The following is a 21,585-nucleotide window of genomic DNA, read 5'->3' on the forward strand; positions in this document are numbered from 1 at the left end:
TATTTCTCCATTACTCAAGTTTTTTTGTTTCCAGAGGGTCCCAATGGCTTATATTCTTATTTAATATTATGTCTTCTGTCAGTATCAGTTCTTGAAATTATTTCTTTTTTCAGTTCCCAAAGAACCACAGCATGTTCCTTCCAAAGCCCGAACATCACCAAGCTCAGAGATGTCACAAACAAAAGATGGTAAGTACATTGTTTCTTTACCTTATTGTACTGATATGTGTGTCTTATGAAACCTACTGTGATCAGCGGAGCTTCAGATTTATATGTAACCCTTGGGCATATATTCCTTGTGTGATAAAACTGTGGAATTTATAAGAAACCTAGTAAGTTTAAAATCTCTGTCTACAGTTCTTTGTTACGTTTAAAGTCACTGCAATAGTGGGCATTTTCTGTGCAATTCTCAGTTAAAATAGGTCTTTTCTGTGTGAATTTGCTTGTATTTTGGTGAAAGTGAAAAGGAGGGGTGTCATTTTATTTAGTTAAGGATGGAGAAAGTAAGTCATACAGCTTGTACTAGCTGTTGCATGAGGCACTGTAGAGGGTTGACTCTAGCTGGCAACTAAGCACACACTAGCCACTCGCTCATTCCACCTCACAGTGGTTTGGGGGAGAGAATCAGAGGAGCAGAAGTGAGAAAAAAAATTGTAACTCAAGATAAAGACAGTTTAACAATCGAAGGATAAAAAAATTGGGGGTAGGGGGGAAGCGGAAACCAAGTGAAAACTTGGTGGAAACCACCCACCACATCCCACTAGGAGATCAGTGCCAATATAGGAGCAGTGGGTCCTTAGGAAACTTAGGAAAGTTTTGTTGCTAAGCATGACATTATAGGAGGGGCAGCATCCCTTTGGTCAGTTTGGTTCAGCAGTCCTGGATGTGTTTCCTCCTGGCATCTTGCCCACCCCAACCTACTTGCTTGGGGGCAGAGTTAAAAACAGAGAACTCCTTGATGCTGTAACAAGCCATAATCAGCAATAGCTAAAACACTGGTACGTTATGAACACTTTCTTGGTCACAAATCTAAAACAGGGTGCCACAGGGGCTGCTGTGAAGAAAATAGACTCTATCCCACCCAGACCCACTATGGGTATCTGAAGTATATGCAGTATTAGATGGTATTGCTGAAAAAAATGGGCAGAGAAATTACAACTTGGGTTCCTTTTCCCCCAGTAAGTCTGCAGCTATTGTTAGGAAAAAATAACCCTCTTGAAATAAATTAGGAAAGTGTACAAAGATGAAGGTGAAAAAACACCCACAATCTCTTTGTGGCTTCTTCAAAAGCTTCAGATTTATACTTGGAATCTGTTCTGTAGTAGAGCTATTGCCTTGAACTGGAGGCAATTCTGAGCAGCATAATGCTCTGAAGTGTTGAATTTGAGGGAGAAGTGACCATCTGTCATCAGCTGTAGCGGGGATGGTATGGTTATTTTGGAGGCAGTGATTGTAACAGTTTGATTGTTCCTGGTAATACTTGTTTTTGTTGTTTTATTTTGCTAATACAGTTCTGGAACCAATTAAGTTTAGAACTGAGAAACCGAAGTCAACAATAGGTAATGACACTTTCTTGACTGAGTAGTCATATTTTCTTTCTTCTTCAGCACAAATCATTAAGAGTAGACCTACAAAAACTTGTCACCTTTCCTTGCATGTTCCTTAATAATTTAGCAGTCAAGGTTCTCTCTCACTTTTTTTATTTTCTGCACAATAATTGAGGAAATCCCTTGTTCCTTTCAAGTAGTTATGCACAGAACATAGGGCAATTTTCTTCAATATTTAATGATAAGAGGCAGAAGAACAGGACCCTAACTTATATGTCCTCAGTCATACTGTAGATGAGGCATGGTTTCCATTGGTCATATGGTTTGGGCAGGCAGAGCTGCAAGGTGCAAGCTTGCTTTCTCTGCTTCCCTTTCCCCTCTAGTGTATGAAATGAAATTCAGTCTGTCATAGAGGACTTAAAAAAATAATTCTGTTTCACTCGAACCTCAGCTTCAGTGATCTTGGGACATATGGTTGCTTGAGGCAGATCCATTTGACTAAGGCATTTTTATCACTTGAATCTGGTACTGTGAATCACTCCAGGACAATCTCCATTACACAGCAGTGATGTCTTTGCATTTGAGGCTACTTGTTTTGTTTTCTTCTTCTTTTATTTTTTAAGTCCTCTTAAACTGAATTCTATCACAAGCTCAGTTGATGTTTTGTCACATAAGATTATTTCTTTTTTCTGTAATCTGATTTTGTTCAAAAAATCTCTCTTTTGCACCACTTTCATAAGAACACCTTTGGTTGAAATCTTTGTTTTGTTTTTATTGACTGTTATGGGTGGTAGTTGACACTGATACCTTGGAAAACTTCAATCATGTTTAACCCAGTTTCTTTCTTTCAGCTCCTAAAGATACACGTCCAGGGCCTTCCAGACCTAAAACTTCACCCAGTCCACGTATTCCTCCAACTAGAGCAAGTAAGCTTATCAATATTTTGCCCTTTAGTGCATGAAAGTTTCATCAGTTTGAAAATTTTCAAAATTGAGGAGTTCTCTGAGGGTACATGGGTACTTACTGAATAGGCTGTGTTCCACTGTCATAATCACATTTTATGTATATAGCTGTGGTGGAACAAGATAATCAGCTATATATTTATACATGTCAATAACATAAAATGATAGATACATGTGGGTCAACATTCACCTTGAACCCTTGCCCTTAGAAAAATCTGTATCCTAATTTTCACAGCGTGACAGAAGTATACGTTACTCAATAGTAGTTACTCAATTACAAGTGTAAAATTACTTTCCCACTCCCAAAACTTTGGAAATAGTTCTGTCTGTCTGAAAATTAATGGTAAGTTTCCATGTTTCTTCTGCTTTGATTGCTTTGCTGCAGAATTTTTTTGATGCAAAGTTGATTTAAATGAGCAGTAGATTTTTGGAATATGAAACACTTGAGAAGCACAATTAGGGGAAGTATTAGAACTACTGCAATTTTCTCTGCAGGAATTTCTGTTCAAAACTGCTGAGAGGAGTGGAGAGTGAATCTGACACTGCACTATAAAACTCACTTTAGTCTTTGCACTGACAAAATATTCATTGCATTGACAGGAGATCTCTTTGTGATTATTTTCAAATGACAGAAGTAATTTCTAAAAATTTCTTAGTAGAAAATTAATCTCCTGTCAGGAAAAATCCAAAGACATATGATGAACAACAAGTTCAAAACTTTGCGCATCTTCACAGCTCCAAGAATTGTCATCCTCAATAACTTATTCGAAACTTTTCTCTCCTTCACAGGTCCAAAAGAAAGTCGACGAGTCACTTCCAAGCCCAGGGCATCACCAAGCCCAGATGTACCACACACAAAAGCTGGTAAATACATTGTTGCTTTGTTGTGCTTAAATATTCAGGGTTTCTTTTGGGTTGTCCTTCCTCAGTGAATCAAGTGTTGATTAGCATCTCTTCATATTACAAATACATTTTCTAATGATTATTATATAGGTGTTTAAAGGAAGATAGAGCTGATTTCTAATTTTTAATGCCTGAGTTTTGGTGAGTTGTCTATGCTTTTCAGCCACATGACAGCTATCACTGATGAATAATCTGTGTAGCAGGATGAACAACATACAAACGTTATAAGAAAAAGTTGGAAGAAGTTGCATCTCTTTTGTGCCCATCAAAAGGTGCTTAGAGAAAAAACATATTCAAGGGCCTTCATGTATGACCCTAAAAATATCTGTAACTCAAACCACTCATATGTTTGTGTGACCTGGTAATAGAATTTGACCCTTAAAATATACTTAATAGAGACTTAAATACTCGTGAACAGCCAAACCTCTGTAACTCCTAATGGTTCTGATAGTATCAGTTAAATATTATTTTGAGTGACTGTATATTCACTAATTTCACAAACAAATAATTTATCAGAAAAAAAATGTGTTCCAAATTGACAATAAATCAGTCATGTAAGAGGGAGTATTTTTACCCTTTTGCTCATACTTTCCCTTTATTCTGTGTATCATCTTGTTTTTTGTGAAGTTTTGGCACCTAGTATATTTACAGTTGAACAACAAAAGACAACAACAGGTAAATTAAGCTGGTCATGATTATTTCTTCCCTGCTCCTTGGACCAATGTTTACACATCATTAGTCTGTTTTTCACATCATCTCTTTGTGGTTTTGATTTTATTTTCTTTTGTACTTATTGAACTTTTACTCTGTTCCAGTTATTGAAAGATTTCTAGCTGTTGTTTTATTGTCTTCACTGAAAATTGCTTTCCCTGTCACACACACTGTAATTCCTTTGATGCTTGTAGGAGACAAGCATGCCATGGGTATTGCAGTTATGAGCTTTGAGATACAGGTGGAAACATTTCCACTGTAGCTGTCTGTGCTCTTTCAGTTTTTGTTGCTTGACACCAGATTTGCTCACTTGATCAATTTTCCACCCATGTTTTCATTCATGATTTTCTTTTCTCTTTAAATTCCTGTATGTATATGCACTTGATTTTTCAGTCTCTTATGCAGGGATTGTTTTTGTTAGCAAGCATGACACATGCAGTACCTGTGAATGAAATCTGTCTAATTTCTAAAAAGTGTAAATACCTAAAACAGACTTTTTTTTTCCAGCTCCTAAAGCACCACAATATATTCCCTTTAAACCTAGAGCAACTCCCATCCCAGATGCTCCACGCAGGAAGCCTGGTAAATTAGCTGGTCTTTTGTCAAGGTTGATAATTGAGCAACTGCTTTGAGGGTGGGCAGTGGGGGGAGTTGTGATCAGTGCATTTGCTGTTATCTAGGCATCATTCTAGCTTAAGAAACCTCTACAGTGCAATTAAGTTCTACCACTGATGGCAACTTCAGCAGTTCAAGGGTTTTTTTAATCTTATACAGATACTACCAGAAGAAGTAGCAGTGACATATATACCTTAATCAAGGATAAAGTTATCCACAGCTTTTATCTGAGCAACACACTTCAATAGTTTGCACCATATTTTTGAAGCTCTTATGAAAGAAACCTTCTAATGTTGTTGCATTGCTTTTCCTTTATATACACATTTCTGTCCAGATTAGACTGAGGATACCCTTCAGTTATATTTTGATTAGGTGACTCCCTATCAATACATCTGACTGATCTATGATGACCAGTGATTTCACTGAAGGGTGAATTGTTTAATATTAAACTATTGTTTAATAGCCATAAATTTCTAAGGGTAAATGCCCATTGCTGTTCCCTTTCCTGGTGTATACAGTATAGTGCTGAAAGGTTTTTTAGGGAGGTGGGAGGCAAAGGGAGATTCTCTTCATTATTCAGATAATTTATTGACATTTTTCCCAACAGAAATCTTTCCAACTTTTGATGAACCAGATACTACTATGATTCCTCGTATTCCTGAAAGAACAAGGGCAACATTGGGTAACTGTGTATTTCATAAATAATTATTTTTCATTCTTTCTAGAGCAGATCGTCTTAAAGAGAACTCATTACATTTCATTAAAAACTAATAATGAAATTTTGCTCTGCTTCTAGATGCTTACTTGCTTTTGGGTCTTGATAAGGGTAATAACCCATGAGCCCATTTACTTTCAAAGGTTTTTCTGCCTCATCTTCTAGCCCTTCTAGTCAGGATGATTCAATTCCTCCACATGTTATCTATTTTCCAATAAAAGGGGACTTTATTTAAAGGGAGGTAGCAACTCTTCTAACTTCTTCATCTGAAATATGGATAGTCGTTCTAAAATACTCTTCTTCTTCACTTCTGTTGTTGTTTAATCGCAGCCAGCAGCTAAGCACCTCCCCAACCACCTGCTCATTCCTCCAACAGCAGGATCAGGGAGAGAACTGGAAAGATAAAAGTTAGAAGACTCGTGGGTTGAGATAAAGACAGTTTAACAGGGGAAACAAAAACCACACACACAAGCAAAATAAACCAAAGAATTAATTCATTCCCTGCTTCCCATGGGTAGGCAGGTGTTCAGCCATCTCCAGGAGAGCAGGGCCTCATCACATATAAGAGCTACTTGGGAAGACAAACACCATCATTCCAAACTTCCCCTTCCTCCTTCATACCCCCAGCTTTAGATACTAAGCATGATGTCATATGAGCCTGGAATATCAAGAACTGTTTGGGTGATACTCTCAGGCACATGGTGTGACTCTCCTGTGTGGGGCTAAGGGTTGGACTTGATGATCCTTGGAGTCCCTTGTGAGCATATTCTGTGATTCTGGGATCCCCTTGGCCAGTTTGGGTCACCTGTCCTGTCTGTGTCCCTCCCAACCTCCCATGCACCCCTAGTCTCCTTGCCAGTGTGGCAATACAGAGAGAAAATGCCTTGGCTCTGTGGAAGCCCTGCTCAACAGCAACAAAAACATCTCTATATTATCAACCCCGTGTTCAGCACAAATCCAAAACACAGCCCCACACCAACCACTGTGAAGAAAATTAACTCTTCCCCAGCTGAAACCAGCACAACTCCTCATAGTATAATTTTACAGAAGAAAATTATAAGCTATCAACTATAGCATAAAGTATACAGACCAGCTATGTGACCCTCTAAATCCAATACTAGTTCTAAAACCACCGTCTCTGCTAACTTCTAGTCAATCCATGTTGGGAAAACTTGCTTAAATATATGAAACATTGTCTGACTATTCTTTCTTCTTAACTGAATTTCATATGTGGACCAATTAAGGGTCACTTAATCCAAACAGTATTGGGCAGTGGTAGTATTGCTTGAGCAATTTTTGCTAATAATCAGTTCTCTGTCTCCAGTTTCAGGCAGACATTGACCCTGATTTTGTGAAAATGAAATGATACCATTAATGAAATATTAATAGTTATTTAATAATCTTAAAATTCTGGGTTTTTTTTCTTTTTGAGGAATGGGAAAGTAGAAATGCTTTTCATCATGTCTCTAGTTTAATATATATTCCCTGTGTGCATTGACACTTAGGTTAGTATTCAGTCAATATCTCTTTATAGAGCTGTATGAAGTATGTGCCCTGTTGTACACATCTGGGGCTACCTGGTGCATTATTTGTATGCAGAAAATCAATTCTTCAGAACAAGGGGGATGAGGAAACCACAGGCTAAGGCATTTGGGACCTCTAATGTTAGCATGGATCATAGACTAGCAAGGGCTAAGATGACTTTTTTCAGTAAATGATTCCTACGTTGTTTTTTTTTTACAAGAATTTTTAACTGAAGAGTGTGAAGATAACAACATTAAATCATACCCACATAAGAGCAAAAAGGTTAATTTATAAATCAAGTTTGATACAAAGGGCACACTGAAAAATAGAGCCTGTCCTCAGATACTCATGTATGGGAGATGAGGAAGAGGTAGACTACTACTGTCTGGTTTGTCCCATTACTTTACAGTGTGATGTTCATGACTATATTCTTCACTTCTTGATGCAAAACTAGAAATTAGTATATATAATTTTTTAGAAGCGTCCTTGCGTAAGTGGCCGTTTAACTTGTTTTCCTTTCTTTGCAGGAATTCCAACTGATTGATTTTCAGCTTTACCCTTGCATAATTTGCCTTATTACAGATCAGATTGTATTTATGTTCCTTGTGTGCTTTGAAAGCAGTGTGTTTTTTCAATTGTTGCTCTGGGTGCTGTTTGTTTTTATTTCAGTTCCAACTGAAAAACAGTTCATTCATACCAAACCAAAAACAACTGAAAAACCGAGAGTGCCACACACCAAACCTGGTAATGGAGTCATTCTTTTAATTTTGTCTGCTTGAGTTTAATCATTCTTTCCCTTGGCCTCAGGCTTTGTGCTTCTTAACAGAATTATTCATAGCCAGTTTTTTACTGAAGCAGATGCATTACACTTAAGATAATCAAACCAAAGTATGTCAAAACTACACTAAAAATAATAGCAAGATATGTAATATAAAATATAAAATAAAAAATGTTTTCCCTCCTTTCTATTACACATAGCAAATGATGACTAGAATGTAGTGATGTGGGTATTGACAATTTTCAGTGTCTAGATAGACTGAGTTCTCTCTGATTATTTCCTGGTAATCAGGGATGCTTCTCTGTGACCACTTTTTTTCTTTTCATAAAATGCAACAGAATTCCTTTGTAACATGCTTGTACAGTTAGCAACTTACATTGTGCTCTATACGAAACAAAAGTACCTTTAAAATTAGTTACAAGGGGCTACGTGGCTTCCCATTTTTGTTGTTAAGAGAATGTATAGTAGAAGTTAATAGAAAGATAACTATATCTGTCAGCAGTTGATTTTCAAGATATTCTGTTACTCCCTAGCTTAGGGCATTTTGCAAGTTTTAGAAATAGTGTAAATGCTACTTTGTTTCTATTACAGATAAATATTCTAAGATTCTTCACATTCTCTCTTTAACAGCAATACATCAGACAACTCCACAGCCAATTATTACAAAATCTCCTACTACCACTGGGCATTCAAAGGCAACAATGGGTAAATAAATTTTCTTAAAGTTAAGATGCAGGTATTTCTCAATTTTTCAATTGAGGAATATCGAGAGAACACAGATGGGTATTTATATAACACAGTTTCACTATCCTTCATTCTGCTACCACATGCATGTACCTTAGTATAGAGGATTCTCATTTCTATTTTAGACATAAAGCAAAAATAGCCTACAGCTTATGTTTGGTCAAAAATCTGTATTTTTCAGATCTCCAACTAAATTCAATGCCTAATTTTTCTTTTAGACCAAGAACTTTAGCCACTAACTCAACTTATCCTACAGCACACTGCTGGGACTTTTCTGTGTTTTGGATAGTCATTTTGTTTCAGGTTCCAGAAAGCCATGGAATTGTTATTGTCTTTTTTTCAGGCATTTGAGGCATGCATTTTCTGTGGGCTAAATATGGCATTGGATCATGACTCCTGAAGAACACAATAATAATCTTTTTCCTTTTCTTTCAGCTCCAAAAGAAACACTGCTCATTCCTTCCAAACCCAAAACATCTGTCTGGCCAGAAGTACCACAAACTAAACCTGGTAATTTACAGTTTGTAACTTTAGAAGTGTTGTTGTGGCACTGCCTTAGTTACATTTTCGGCTGTCCTTGAGTAGTCCAGTCATGGGACATGCATAAGAAGTAGACAGAAACTGGTATCGTAGTTCATCTGAGAGTATGTTAATAAATTATATGAAACTCAATGCCCAAGAATTGCATCAGTTTCCATGGAGAGCAGCTGGATGGCCTTAGCAGCCATTAAAAATGCGAGGAATTCAATTAATTTTAATAAAAATATACTTCTGTGGTTACATTCACAAAGTTCTTTTCTTTTGGGTGATTTTAGTACCCTAAATACATTTGATTCAGTTTCTCAATCGCTTTTGAAAGTCGGGTTGCAGAATCTCAACTAAGTCCAAGATAGTTAGATGCTAAGAGTACAAGTCTCTTCAGCACACTGACTTCTTGCAGCAACCTCAGTAGATTCAGGGATGCACAGTTACAGTGAAGGATGGTGATACCTCAGCTTTACCCTGGGTGTGAAGTATTTCAATAAAAATTGCTAAGTAGGAGGGTTATAGGAGAAAAATGCAGTTAGGGGAGGAGTCACAACACGGTTATAAGAAAGAGCAGCTCCTAATCTTTCTTCATCTCTGGTCTAACAATTGAACTGATAATATTTTAATTCAAGGCAAATCACTGTAATGAATTATTTTGTAATTTTACACACACACAGACTTTTTCCCCTTAGACTTATACTTTTTTTTTTCATAACCAAAAAAGAATTTAAGCAGAGACCCTATTCATTCAAGAACTATATATATATATATATGCCTATATACTATATATACATATATATTACTGTGACCATCAAACTGAACAGTTCACAAAAAATTTGTTTTCTAAATGCCTTATTTTGAAAGACTATTAAGTAACCAAGTCAGATTTCAAGTCTCGGTTGAATAAAAGCTATTTCCAATCATGTCATAATTAACAAGTGCCATCTTTTGGGACCACTACAAAGTCAGTTTTAGGGAAAGAATTTTAGAAGACAGAATTTAGAGTTTTATTTTTTGCCTTTTAAGGTTTAAATCATTATAATTGTGTATGTGCAAAACAAACTACTGTTAGGAAAAACAATAAAAATGTTTACTGCTAACCAAAAATGGCACTATTTAGCCACTGTTCTTTATGTTAGTAAGTAGGTTATTTTCCAGCTTCCATATTTTAACCTTATTTCTGAAAGACAAAGAGACACGTTGTGCGTGTCTCTGCCTGCCAGTCTGTCCTTTTCATTCAGTAATTTAGATATCTTTCAGTAAATTCAATCAAATTTGAATGAGGTCTGAAAGATACTACGAGCTTTTAGAAATTTTTTATGGAAGTGTAAGTTAATATACTAAGCAGAAAAAAGACCAAAGACTGTCAGAACTCCACCTTTAGGGCATTTGTTCTGAAGTTAGTGGGGGCCCAGCAGAAAAGTTGCACTGTCTGGTTGTCAGCATGAAAATACATCCAGACTAATCAGAACATGTTTCTGTCTCATATCTGTTAAAATTGTCTTAGCAGATGTGTCGATAGGTTTTTAGGAAACAATGGAGACAGATCCTTTGTGAAATCCAACTTCTTTAATTTCCCTTCTCACAGAACAATGGTTTATTTTTTATAGCTCCAAGGGCAACACACCTGGGATCAATTAACCTTGTAACAGTTCATGTTCTTGATGGGTCCAAAATACCTTTGGGTAATGAGAATATTATGTCAGTTTATTTTTCTTAAAACTTTACTTTCTCTGCCTTTGCTATGTAGCTAAACTTACACTTTAATCAACAGAAATACCTCAATGTATCTTTATATCATTTGTTCATTTATTTCATTTTTATTTCATTTCATTTTATATCATTGTTCATTTGTTAGTTACATTCCAGTGCATGTACAAAATATTGCTGGTTTTAATTTTCCAGGCATTTTCTTCTTCATGAAATCTTTTCTAGAAACAGTACTTCATGTACAAGACTGAGGAGTCATGTAAAAAGGCATTGCCTGATTATCTTTTTCTGATTTTTGTCTGACTTACTAATGATATGTATCTTCCTAGTCTTGAAAAGTCTTTTTCCCATATAAAAGCATGATTTTCGGTCATGTTTCTAGCACTGACTCTTTTTGTTTATGATCTGCACAAAGATAGTTTGAATTTCCTTTCCACCTGTGATTTCTTATGTTTAAAAGGAAATAATTTGCACTTGGTAAGCAGTAATATCTCCATTTTCAGTTCCCAATGAAACATACCACATTTCACCCAAGCCCAAAATTGCTCAAGCAACTGAAATTCCATGGTTCGATACAGGTAATTTTTAAGATTTTCTTAAATTGTTGTATTGAGAGTCTGTAAATCTGTAAATGTTCAGTAAATCTGAAGTAAAATCAGTACTGTTTAATGGTCAGTTCATTATTACCTTTAAAACCGTTTCAAATACATAACATGAAAATTTATTTTCCCCCTTATCAAATATTTTTATTGCTTTGAAAATTGGGTTTAATCAGTATTGCATCAAACATGATATGAAGCTTTTAGACACTATGATGTATAGTGCTGCGAACATAGATGTAACTAACTTCCACCTTATAAAATCTAACTCTGTAAAGCTTTTCCCAAATCCAAAAGTCAAAACTGAGTAATATGTTCTGTGCTGCATAAGTATTTTCTCTGATGCTTCAGAGAGCCTGGATTAAGAGTTATGGATAGAATGGTTATTAGATTTGAATATCAAATAGCCAGCTCTATTTATTTAAAAAGATCACTTACAGAGGTTGACAACTGTGCAGAAGACAACAGTGACTCCTGCTTATGCTTTCAGCTTTCAGTGTGATTCACACAGATACCATAACAACTACCATATCAAAATTATTTTGCAAGTGAAAGGCAACAGTAAGAAAAGGTTGAAGGCTTCTGATTTCAACCTTGATGATGACACTGTGCTTCAGCTGCCTTACACAGCGTCTGCAATGAATGCTTCTGGTTGTTTTCTCAGCAATAATTCACTGTTTCATGGTTTAATCTAAGTATTTGGTTTGGGTGATTCCAGTGCGGTGTTTTATTTTGAGGATTTTTGTTTGTTTGTTTTTTACAGAACCTAATTAAATGTCTTAAGGCCATGGATACCTTGCAGAGCTAACTCTGTATCCATATACAGTTGGGTAACTGGCTGTAAATATTTTATATCTTTTCCTAAACCTAAACATGAATGTAACTGGTCAGACTGCATGACAGAGTCATCTGACCACTGAAGAAACTAGCATTTTCAACATGCATTTTGGATTGGAACCCATAGAACTCTCATATGTCCATTTTGCTGTATCACGTTGGTGCATGGACCTTTTTTCTGGCAAACTGCACTGCACTATCAGTGTTCTTTTACACGTAGCATTTAAGCAGAACCTTATTTCTTTTAGCACCTCATAAAACACGTCTCACTTCCGCAAGACCAAAGCCATCGGATAAATCACAGACCAGACCTGGTAATAATTGTTTATTCAATCTGGGATGGGGAGGAGATTAATTAATTAATTAATTTCACATATTATCTGTGGAATTTTAAGTGTTGTTGGGAGAAAAAAAGGGTATTTTTTTAATCAATTAATAAGTCTAGAGGTAAAGCCTCTCCAAATCAGAAACCAAAACTGCGTGTGTCATCACAGCAGGTGTTACTTTTTCTTCTCTCGTGTGGAATTGTTGGCATCACACAGAAGCCTGTTGGGTATTCTTCTCATAGAACTTTTTTTTCTTCTTTCCCTTTTTTCTTTTTTAACTCTCTCACAGTTTTTAGTAAAACCACACTAGCACCAGCCAGAACAAAAGCACCTGGACTGCCACAGTGGATTATGCCAACAACAGGTAGAGCTGTGTTTTTTGGAGTTTAACTTATCAGGAAAAGACATGAATGTGAACTCCTCAAATCCTCTTGAGCCCTGCAAAACATTTCATTGTGTTTTATTACAGAATTTAATTCCTCAGAGTACCATGTGGAATTGCTGCTACTGATCATGTTATAGAATTCCTGAGAGTCATCATGAAATAATATTGACAGTCTATGTGAACTTGCAGATAGATTATGTGGCTACTGTTTACTAATGTTTTCTAGATGTTAGGTCCAGGATAATTACTGGAAAACACTGTTGAAAAGGGTCACCCAGCTGTCTGAGTCCAAATCAGGAGGCTTGGTAGGAAAGCCTTAAAGCCAGATATCTTGCTAGCTGCTATCTATGCTTGTGGTGTGTTCACACCAGACCAGTTCATACTCAGACCAAGCAGTATTTGAACTGTGGAGTATTCAGTATTGAATATTTCAGCATCAAAGAATTCCAAACTGATGGATGATAGAGGACGGGGAGAACTTCAATTTACGTGTCCTTACACACACAGATGACATACATCCCTAACCATAAAGATTTATTAAAAATATGCTTTTGGTTGGGGGAAAAATTGTTTGTCCTTTTTCAGTTGTACCTGATTTTTCAATCCAATCAAAATAATGTTGTCAGTGCTAACTCATAAAGAATCCGTAATTTTTTATTTAATAAAGCATTAATTTATTACATCGATACAAGCACTGTTGGTTTTTTAATACAACCATTGGTTAATTTTGGGATTATTCATCAACAAAGAAAGTTTAAAATACTACATAATATGAGTCAATAAATAAATAAATATAATACACATATTTAGAGTAAACTTTTGGCTGTTCACCCACTACTGACAGTGTTACTGTCCCATACCATTGTTTTTTGCTAGCTAGATTAGGACAACCTGAATGATATTCCATCTATTCTAAACACTTTTGTCCATTTAATGTTTCTCTCTGTATCTTTGGCAATTTCATACCTGTTGCTGACCACAGAATGACATTAACTACTCTTTCCCATACATAATTTTGAGAAGCCCACCACATTTTCAGAAATGGTAAAAACTCAGAAGAGATGGTTGTATATTTAAATTGAATTAAACTTAGCCTGTTTAGAGTGTGGCCTACTCTTCTGTATTACACACAGAGTGAATGCTTTCATTAGACTTATGTGCTCTTTGACCTTTCATAGTCCTTCTGGGCAATGAAATGAGCCCATCACATTCCAGGACATCAGAGCCAGTTACAGTATTAAATGACCAATGTCAGTAGCTGTGGGTCAGAAAGCTTTGTTCTTTCCTTGAGTTGGAAATCTTCTTATAAATGAGCTTTCTGATGTCTGATTTCTGAAAAAGAATGCACACACAGGTCTCCAGGAGTGATCACTATGAAATGATGCACAAATATACAATTATGTTAAACTGTATATTAAGCTTTTCTCTTCTCCTGCATAGTGGTGAACTTGGCAGGGGTATTTGTAGGTTATAAAAAAAGACCAAAAAAATGAAGGCATGCTGAGCAAATCAGTAGTCTAAATATAATAGTGAGCATTTAAATTGTTACATGTAGTTTATTGTGCTTAATGCTGGTTTAGGTGCTAAAGCACTCTTTTAAGCAATCTTATTCTAAATGCTCTTCTTGGTGTGCCCACCAGCTGTCATCATTTCCTTGTATTTGTGGTAGTGCCCATTGCACAATTGTAGAAGGGCTATAGCTTCCTTGTGGTAGATGATGTCAAAAGTCATCATAAGACTACTCCTTACTGTGCATGCTATATGTACTCACTGGAAAATAAATACTTCTTTTAGAATTCTTCTGCAAAATGATACTTCCAGTAATATTTTCCATTGCCAAGTTACATAACTCTTTTTTTCTCTAAGTCAAAGAAATATCCTGAAGATGTCATAACATTTTAAGGTATCCTGAGGATTTTTGGATCTGAGAAAGTTAATTTCTTCATGATGAAAATCTTATTTTCTATGGTTAGTTTATCAAAATACTTAACTTTTGATCTAAGCTGATCAGCCTCCTTAATTGTAAGGAAAAATATGTTTTCAGGTTTACCTTTAGACATTTCATCATTTATTCTTTCTCTGAAGAAGAGCACATTTACTGAAGAGCCATGGTTACTCTGTTGTTTAAACACTAAGTTTAGCTTCTAATTCCTTGCTGGACTGGCATTGCTGTTGACTGTACTCCATTCCTTCTTCCTGACTGGGCTCATTAGCCTCAGTGCAAAGATGTTTCACCCCATGGAGAGTCTGCTTGGAAGCTGCAGGCTCCAGATGATAAGCAGTGGAATTTGTTTTTCCAGCATCAGCACACGGGATTGGGGCTGGTTTCCTGGCAGGCCTTTCAGTCTCCTGGCTAGCTGTAGTGCCAGGTGGTAAACTTGACTGTGGAAAAGAGGCAGAGATTACCTCCTCATGACTAGCATTCACTTCAGGGTTTTTGCCAAATTTTAGCCGTTTTCTCTAGAATATAATTTTATTCAGATGATTTTTCATACTTATCTTAGTGTACGTAACTTAGTTTACTGAGTTGTTTTTTAATTTATACCTAAGCTTTCAAAAGCTGCTCCTGATCTATTGAACTTCCTGAAAAATGTCAGCAAACAACTTTTAAACAGCATTTCCATTTTCCTTGTGAAACAGACAGATACTTGCTTTTCTTTATAATACCCATTATTTTTGTGTTTTATTTTCTTTTTATTTTTTAAACTACTGGTATATCACCAAGTTCTAGAGGAATTCCAGTATAAAGGTATTTTCAGTTTTGTTTTATCAAGAGCACTTCTCTTAAAATGATCCACTCCTCTGACGGTATTCCTGCTATTAAAGACACAGGGGTTAGTTTCACGTTGTCTCCCACACTTCCACACCTCATAAATATTTTCAGTAATTGAAAAATTATCTGCTTCATAACATTAAAATAGTAGTGTAATGTCATAACAAATTGAGAACCATGTTATAAACCCATCAAATCTTTGGTTGAAGTCATTAAATTTTGTTCGAGTAGGGTTGGAATTTGATAATTAATGTAAGACTGATATTTTTTAATATATTAAATTTCACAGGTTTTTCATTACATCATGAGTAAGACTGTGGGGGGGTCCCCACAAACACGGTGAAGTTGCAATGCATCTTCTCACTGTACTATATATACAGTTTTTGTAAAGCAAATATACTTATTTTGTATAGAGAAAGCATATTAACTTAACATGTCTGGCTGTACTATAAATACCAGCATGTGAAACAGTTGTTCTGTACCAGGAGTTGTGTTGATCTTTTTAATGCCACTTACTTTAGTTTTTTTTAAATGTGTTTATATAACTTTTAAGTAGGACTTTCTCTTATATACAAACTGAATTCTATGTATACTTTGCCTCCTGTACTCCAAATATGGTACATGTTTGCTCTACCATTTGATATGGAGGATGACCAAAGGTCTTACTATGGGGAGAAGAAGAACTTTGCCCTTTGCAAGAACCAATGGACTTTTTATTCCATATACTGAAAAGCTAGAATGTTCTTGGTACTCATCATTTCACATATCATCTTGGTTTAACTGATCTGTTACCTCTCCATCTTATTAATTCTCTCTTTCCAAATACACTTTTTTAAATTGCAGACTTTCTAGAAACAGAATACTTCCTACTTACTTGAATAAGAAGATAATGGATTTCATTTAGTTATCACTAAAAATATAGGTGGGCTGTACATCCTGGTTTTGCACTTAACATTAACTAGAGTTTGAATATATAAAATATATAAGTATTCCATGACTTGGTGCTGCACTGTAGAGACTTATTCCATTTCCTTTGTTTCACAGATGATGTGTACATACCTGAGGATATTACCGGGCAAGTTGCTGTGGATGTAAAAAAACCTTGGGAATATATTGATACCTGGGAAAAGCCTATTTCTGGTAAGGTTAATGAAAGTAGAAAACATAGAAAATTGTAAGTGTTATGAAAAATAAAAACATTGCCTTTTCTATACAAAAAAGCACCTCCACTAAGAAGAGCAAATAATCCTTAATCATCCTTATCAATACACCTCCTCATGGTTTCAGGATGTTACTAAAAGTGATAAAAATAAAAATATTTCATGGTCACTATTTATTCACTAACTTATTCCATATGCTAAAAATTATCATTACCAGTGTTGTAGATTCAACTGTGACACATACACCAAATGTGATGGTTTGGCTTGCATGTAACTGTTGTGGTTGTGTTGTTCAGAAAATATGATAGAAACCACTTGGCAAGTCAATACTTGCACATTTTTACCCCATAAATATCTCAGACAATCCCATTCCCTAAATACGGGCTGGAGGAAAAGTAATGATGAATACCACCATGTAGTGGTATCTAGGGTATGACGACTTACACATGCAAAACTTTATCTCTTTTCAGTTCTTTAGGCATAATTTTTTCATCTCCATCTGGGGATTAGGAATAAATGTGAAACGTACAAATGTTATTTTCAAAACCATTACATCTTCCTGAATTAGACAGAGCACTATTTCCTGTCTTGATCTGAGGGATTACCAAAAAAAAAAAGAAAAAACATGTTCTATAAGTGGCTGCAACAGTGCAAAAGGAAAAGGGAACAGAGAAAGATGGAGGTATTCCTGTTTGCATATTGTAATATTTCTGAAAATGCCCTCCCAAATGAGTCTTTGGATCTGCTCCCTTCTCGCCCACAGTCACTCTATTTATAGGCTAAACTAAGGTTTCATACATAGGGCCTGAGGTACTTTGTGTAGCCAGTAATTCAGTGTCAGGCAACTTGCATATTTATTGACATTGGCAGCATTATAAGAATTTTATTACTCTTGAGGATTTTCCCCTCTTAGGTACAACAAGTCTTTTGTTACACGAATATGTTGCACATATCTCCTGTTTTTTTCTTAAGGAAAGAAGGGCAAAGGTGAATAGTGGAAGAAAAATCTTTTCCTTTGCCTTTCCTTTGCATAATAAAATCCCTCATAATTGGCTGGAAAATACAGTAAAGTGATTTGTAAGTATGAACTAAAGGCTCTCTTTTTACACCTCACTGTCAAACAATCTCACCAGATAAAATTAATAGATACTGGCTAGAACTGCACGTTGAAATTACCAACTTGGGTGCTTCAGAAATTTCTACCATGGTAACTGTTTTTAGACCTGTCTGTGCATGAAATGACAGTGATGTTTTTCATTTTTCACTTGAACAGCACAGGATAAAGTTTTCCCAATGATAATTTCCCTTTCACTACATCTTTTGCTTTAAGCTGAGGGTGACTAGTTCTATCAATTAGAAAATACAAGAGATCACAAATTTTGTGAGTAGGACACTGAATGTGTTTCCAAGTACACTGAGGTGGTGTTTATTGTGTGAAGACATATCCTTTTGGATGCCAAAAAATTACTGTTGACAGAAATGAGTAACTACACTGAAACACTTGTACAAAATCCCAGAGGAGCTACATATTTTTAGAATAAGCTTGGTTTAAAATTTCATGGCACACACTTCTCAAAGAATTTAAGACTGAAAAGACAACTCATTTCAGCTCCTAACATCACCTCTCCACTTTTGATAATAAATAATAAATGAAACATTTTTTAAGAAGTCAGAATGTAACTTGTAACAGGTTCCTGATTTTATGGAATTTGAGGCTAAATAATTAATAACACTGTCTTGTAATGTCATTCAGTAACTACATCGCCTGGCCCTCAGCACCCTCCTATACCTCCTGCCAAGCCTACACAAATGAGAAGAAAACCTCTGCCTCCAAACACCGTGACTGGTAAACCAGGGATTCCAGGTATCTCAGCCTTTTCAACATAAATATTTTATTGTGTGCAAGATAATACTGACTATCAAGGTACAGGAGAATTTTACAGTATAGATTTCTTTAATCTGTGAGATCTCTAGAAACTAGTATTTTGGAACACACAGGTCTTTTGCATTCTGACATAAATTCTACTTTTTTGTGGGTTTTTTCCCAACCTGCTTATGTCAAAATCATCCTTAATAAGGGAGCTGAAAGCAAAATATCACAGTCCAAATTATCCTTTAAGAAGATCGACCTTATGAGTATTTCATGTCTACTAATAGCATTCGTAGCTACTTCATGTGCATGTTGGATGGGAGATATTGAATATTATACACCCAACTGGTTATTTGTTAAGAAATTCTGTCACATATATATGGCATATCCATTAACCACTGCAAATAATGAGCTAATAGTCACCCAGAGAACTAACTGTACTGAGAGGTAGAGCGAGCTGAGTTATTTCATGTGTGCAGAGTTTAGTTTGATTATTGTACTAAAGTATTCCAACTTGTCAGTACCCATATAAGAGCACATAGAAACGTTCATGTTTCCTATTTTATTTTCATTTCACCCTGAAACTGATATTCAGTATCCACATACATGTTTTTCTGTGGATTCTTTGTAAGCATCCTTAAGCTAACTTTTTTCTGAGTAGTCAGAAACTGTCATCTCCTTATGCTTAGCATCATGACAAGGGCTTTCCTCTTCATATTGGTCTCTGTCATTCCCTGGAAATACAAAGGTCTTGGCTGTACTGTATTTACTGTTGTCTTTTATGGTTTGTTTCATTTGGGACTTTGTGTCCTATTAAGGCACTAAAGACCTAAATAATTCTTTAGTATTTTGTGCAGCAGCAGAGTAACAAGAATCTCCAAGCTAAAAGCAGAGACAAGATTGAAATGTTGTGTCTATCCTTGCTGTTGATCTGATGGTGTTTCCTTAGTAATAGCTACAACAAAATATAAGACATTCTCAGTCTTGAGCTGCAGCATAAAAAATGTTGACCTGATATGTTTTCTTTTGCTTGTAATGGGGGTCTATACTAATTTTCTCCACTAAGTACCTAATTAATTTACCAGTGATATGAAATTTCACCCTTTTTCCTTACACTGGAGGCCAGGCTATGCGGTAGTCAGCAGTTACCATGCCTTCATAGGCTTTCAAGATGGAATAAATCAGTTAGATGATCTGCTTCTTCCTTGTGGAGCCAGTAGCAGATTTTCCTTCTTCTGTGTTTCCTAGTGTTTTATCCAGCTTAGTTTTAAACATTATAATTCAGTTTCTCCTGGTTCCCTGGAGAGACAGTTCCACTGTAGTAACAGGAAAAATTTGCCTCAATGTTCTTCTCGGATTTTCCCTGTCAGAATTCTGTCCTCATTAACATTGTCATTAATTCCTTACTTGCATCTTTCTAACTCAAGCAGTGGATAAATATTATGGAAAGGTTTCTGTACAGACCTTAAAAGTCTCCTGAATGGAATAAAAGGAAACAAGAGAGTTCCGAAACCTTTGTGAAACTGGACTCCAGTGACAATATTTCAAATTCAACTTTATTAAGGAAATTAGTGGAAAGTAGGGATTTTTGTTATTTTAAACTTCGTTCACCAGAGTTTAAAGAAGAGTTCTGGCTTCAGTCACCATGTTCTTCTGTGGTATATATGCACATTATGTAGTTCCTGACTTTTCAGGGTTGAGATTTCCAGTCATGTCATGGTTATCTGGGAGTATCTGTATGTTTTGTGAATTTAGTTCTTGTCTTTTACAGCTATTTTGAAAGAAATCAAGACATCCTTTACTTGTTTGTAAACTTCTACTTGATTGTTTGCCTCTTAGAAACCTATTTTCTTTAGCAGGTGGTAACAACTGAGGAGTAAAAGTAATGAAAGAACTATATAATTCTGGGAGATAATATTGCTTCTGTCAGTTAGTTTCTGCCCAGATTTATGACCCCTAGTCCAGAAATGAGTTCAGAAAGAAAACTTTTTCCTTTGGGTACATAGTGTTATAAATGTTGAAAATGTTCGACTTGGTTGCATTTTCCTTATTTTCATTTGAAATGCATCTTAATTTCATTTAGTGGAAACTCCAGTACCTCTCAGTGGTTAAACTCTTAATGCAGACCACAGTTAAGGACTTGGTGTTTATTGTTCATGTTCCAGCCTTGCTAATTTATGTACTATATTGAGAGCAGAAATGAAAGGATCTTACACGCATTTGAGGGATGAATCCAAGTTTCAGTTGCTAACTTCAGGTGTTGTTATGTCTCACAACTCATGAAGAAATGCGCTCTTTTATTTAAGAAAAGAAATGTCAGTGCTGGTCACTTTGCATCCTTTTACCAGTCTGTGTAGAGTGGTTCTGTGCATTAAACCAGGTAATATTCTATCTGACTGAAGTCCTCTAAAATAATCTCAAAGTAACAAAGAATTTTGTTACTGGGTTTCAGGATTAGGTTATATCTGCAATAAGCACAATTCGGAACTTCCGTAAATCCAACTGGAAACTGTTGTATAAATGTTGAGGTCTCAACGAAAGTACTTGTTGCATGAAGCAGTTGTCACAAATCTCCGTTCCCTTAGAAAATCATAAAACTGTTTCTCTCTTTTAAATATTGAATGCCTTGTTGCAACCAATCCCTCCATCTGTCATTATAGCTAAGCCTGCTGGACCAACACTGCCTGTGAGGACAGGAACGTCATATAGGACACCAACAGCTTTTGCAACTCCAGAGTATTATGGTAAGCATATTACAAACAGTTCTGGTTTCTTTTTTTCTTTTTTTTTCCCCTTTTTTTTTTTTAATTAACATTAAGGTTTCCATTTTTCTTTTGCTTCCCTTCCCTATATTATATTGATGCATTAGGTATTTAATATAAGAAGCATTCAGTCTGGG

At 35.8% G+C, this 21,585-nt stretch overlaps 1 protein-coding gene across 11 annotated transcripts in view; it reads left to right on the top strand.

The window, feature by feature from the left end:
- The window catches only part of ABI3BP (ABI family member 3 binding protein), a 138,455-nt gene that overhangs the window by 90,750 nt on the left and 26,120 nt on the right, over nucleotides 1-21,585 (top strand). For all 11 annotated transcript variants that reach the window (XM_050332356.1, XM_050332357.1, XM_050332361.1 and 8 more), the window contains 16 exons: nucleotides 114-188; nucleotides 1,511-1,558; nucleotides 2,398-2,472; nucleotides 3,298-3,372; nucleotides 4,630-4,704; nucleotides 5,345-5,419; nucleotides 7,646-7,720; nucleotides 8,385-8,459; nucleotides 8,934-9,008; nucleotides 10,637-10,711; nucleotides 11,240-11,314; nucleotides 12,421-12,486; nucleotides 12,788-12,862; nucleotides 16,701-16,796; nucleotides 18,570-18,680; nucleotides 21,347-21,430. In XM_050332356.1, the coding sequence (XP_050188313.1) occupies nucleotides 114-188; nucleotides 1,511-1,558; nucleotides 2,398-2,472; nucleotides 3,298-3,372; nucleotides 4,630-4,704; nucleotides 5,345-5,419; nucleotides 7,646-7,720; nucleotides 8,385-8,459; nucleotides 8,934-9,008; nucleotides 10,637-10,711; nucleotides 11,240-11,314; nucleotides 12,421-12,486; nucleotides 12,788-12,862; nucleotides 16,701-16,796; nucleotides 18,570-18,680; nucleotides 21,347-21,430 (1,230 nt within the window). The remainder of the gene's footprint in view (nucleotides 1-113; nucleotides 189-1,510; nucleotides 1,559-2,397; nucleotides 2,473-3,297; nucleotides 3,373-4,629; nucleotides 4,705-5,344; nucleotides 5,420-7,645; nucleotides 7,721-8,384; nucleotides 8,460-8,933; nucleotides 9,009-10,636; nucleotides 10,712-11,239; nucleotides 11,315-12,420; nucleotides 12,487-12,787; nucleotides 12,863-16,700; nucleotides 16,797-18,569; nucleotides 18,681-21,346; nucleotides 21,431-21,585) is intronic.

Source organism: Myiozetetes cayanensis, unplaced genomic scaffold, assembly GCF_022539395.1.
Source record: "Myiozetetes cayanensis isolate MyiCay16 unplaced genomic scaffold, myiCay2020 scf5-8, whole genome shotgun sequence".
Taxonomy (NCBI): domain Eukaryota; kingdom Metazoa; phylum Chordata; class Aves; order Passeriformes; family Tyrannidae; genus Myiozetetes; species Myiozetetes cayanensis.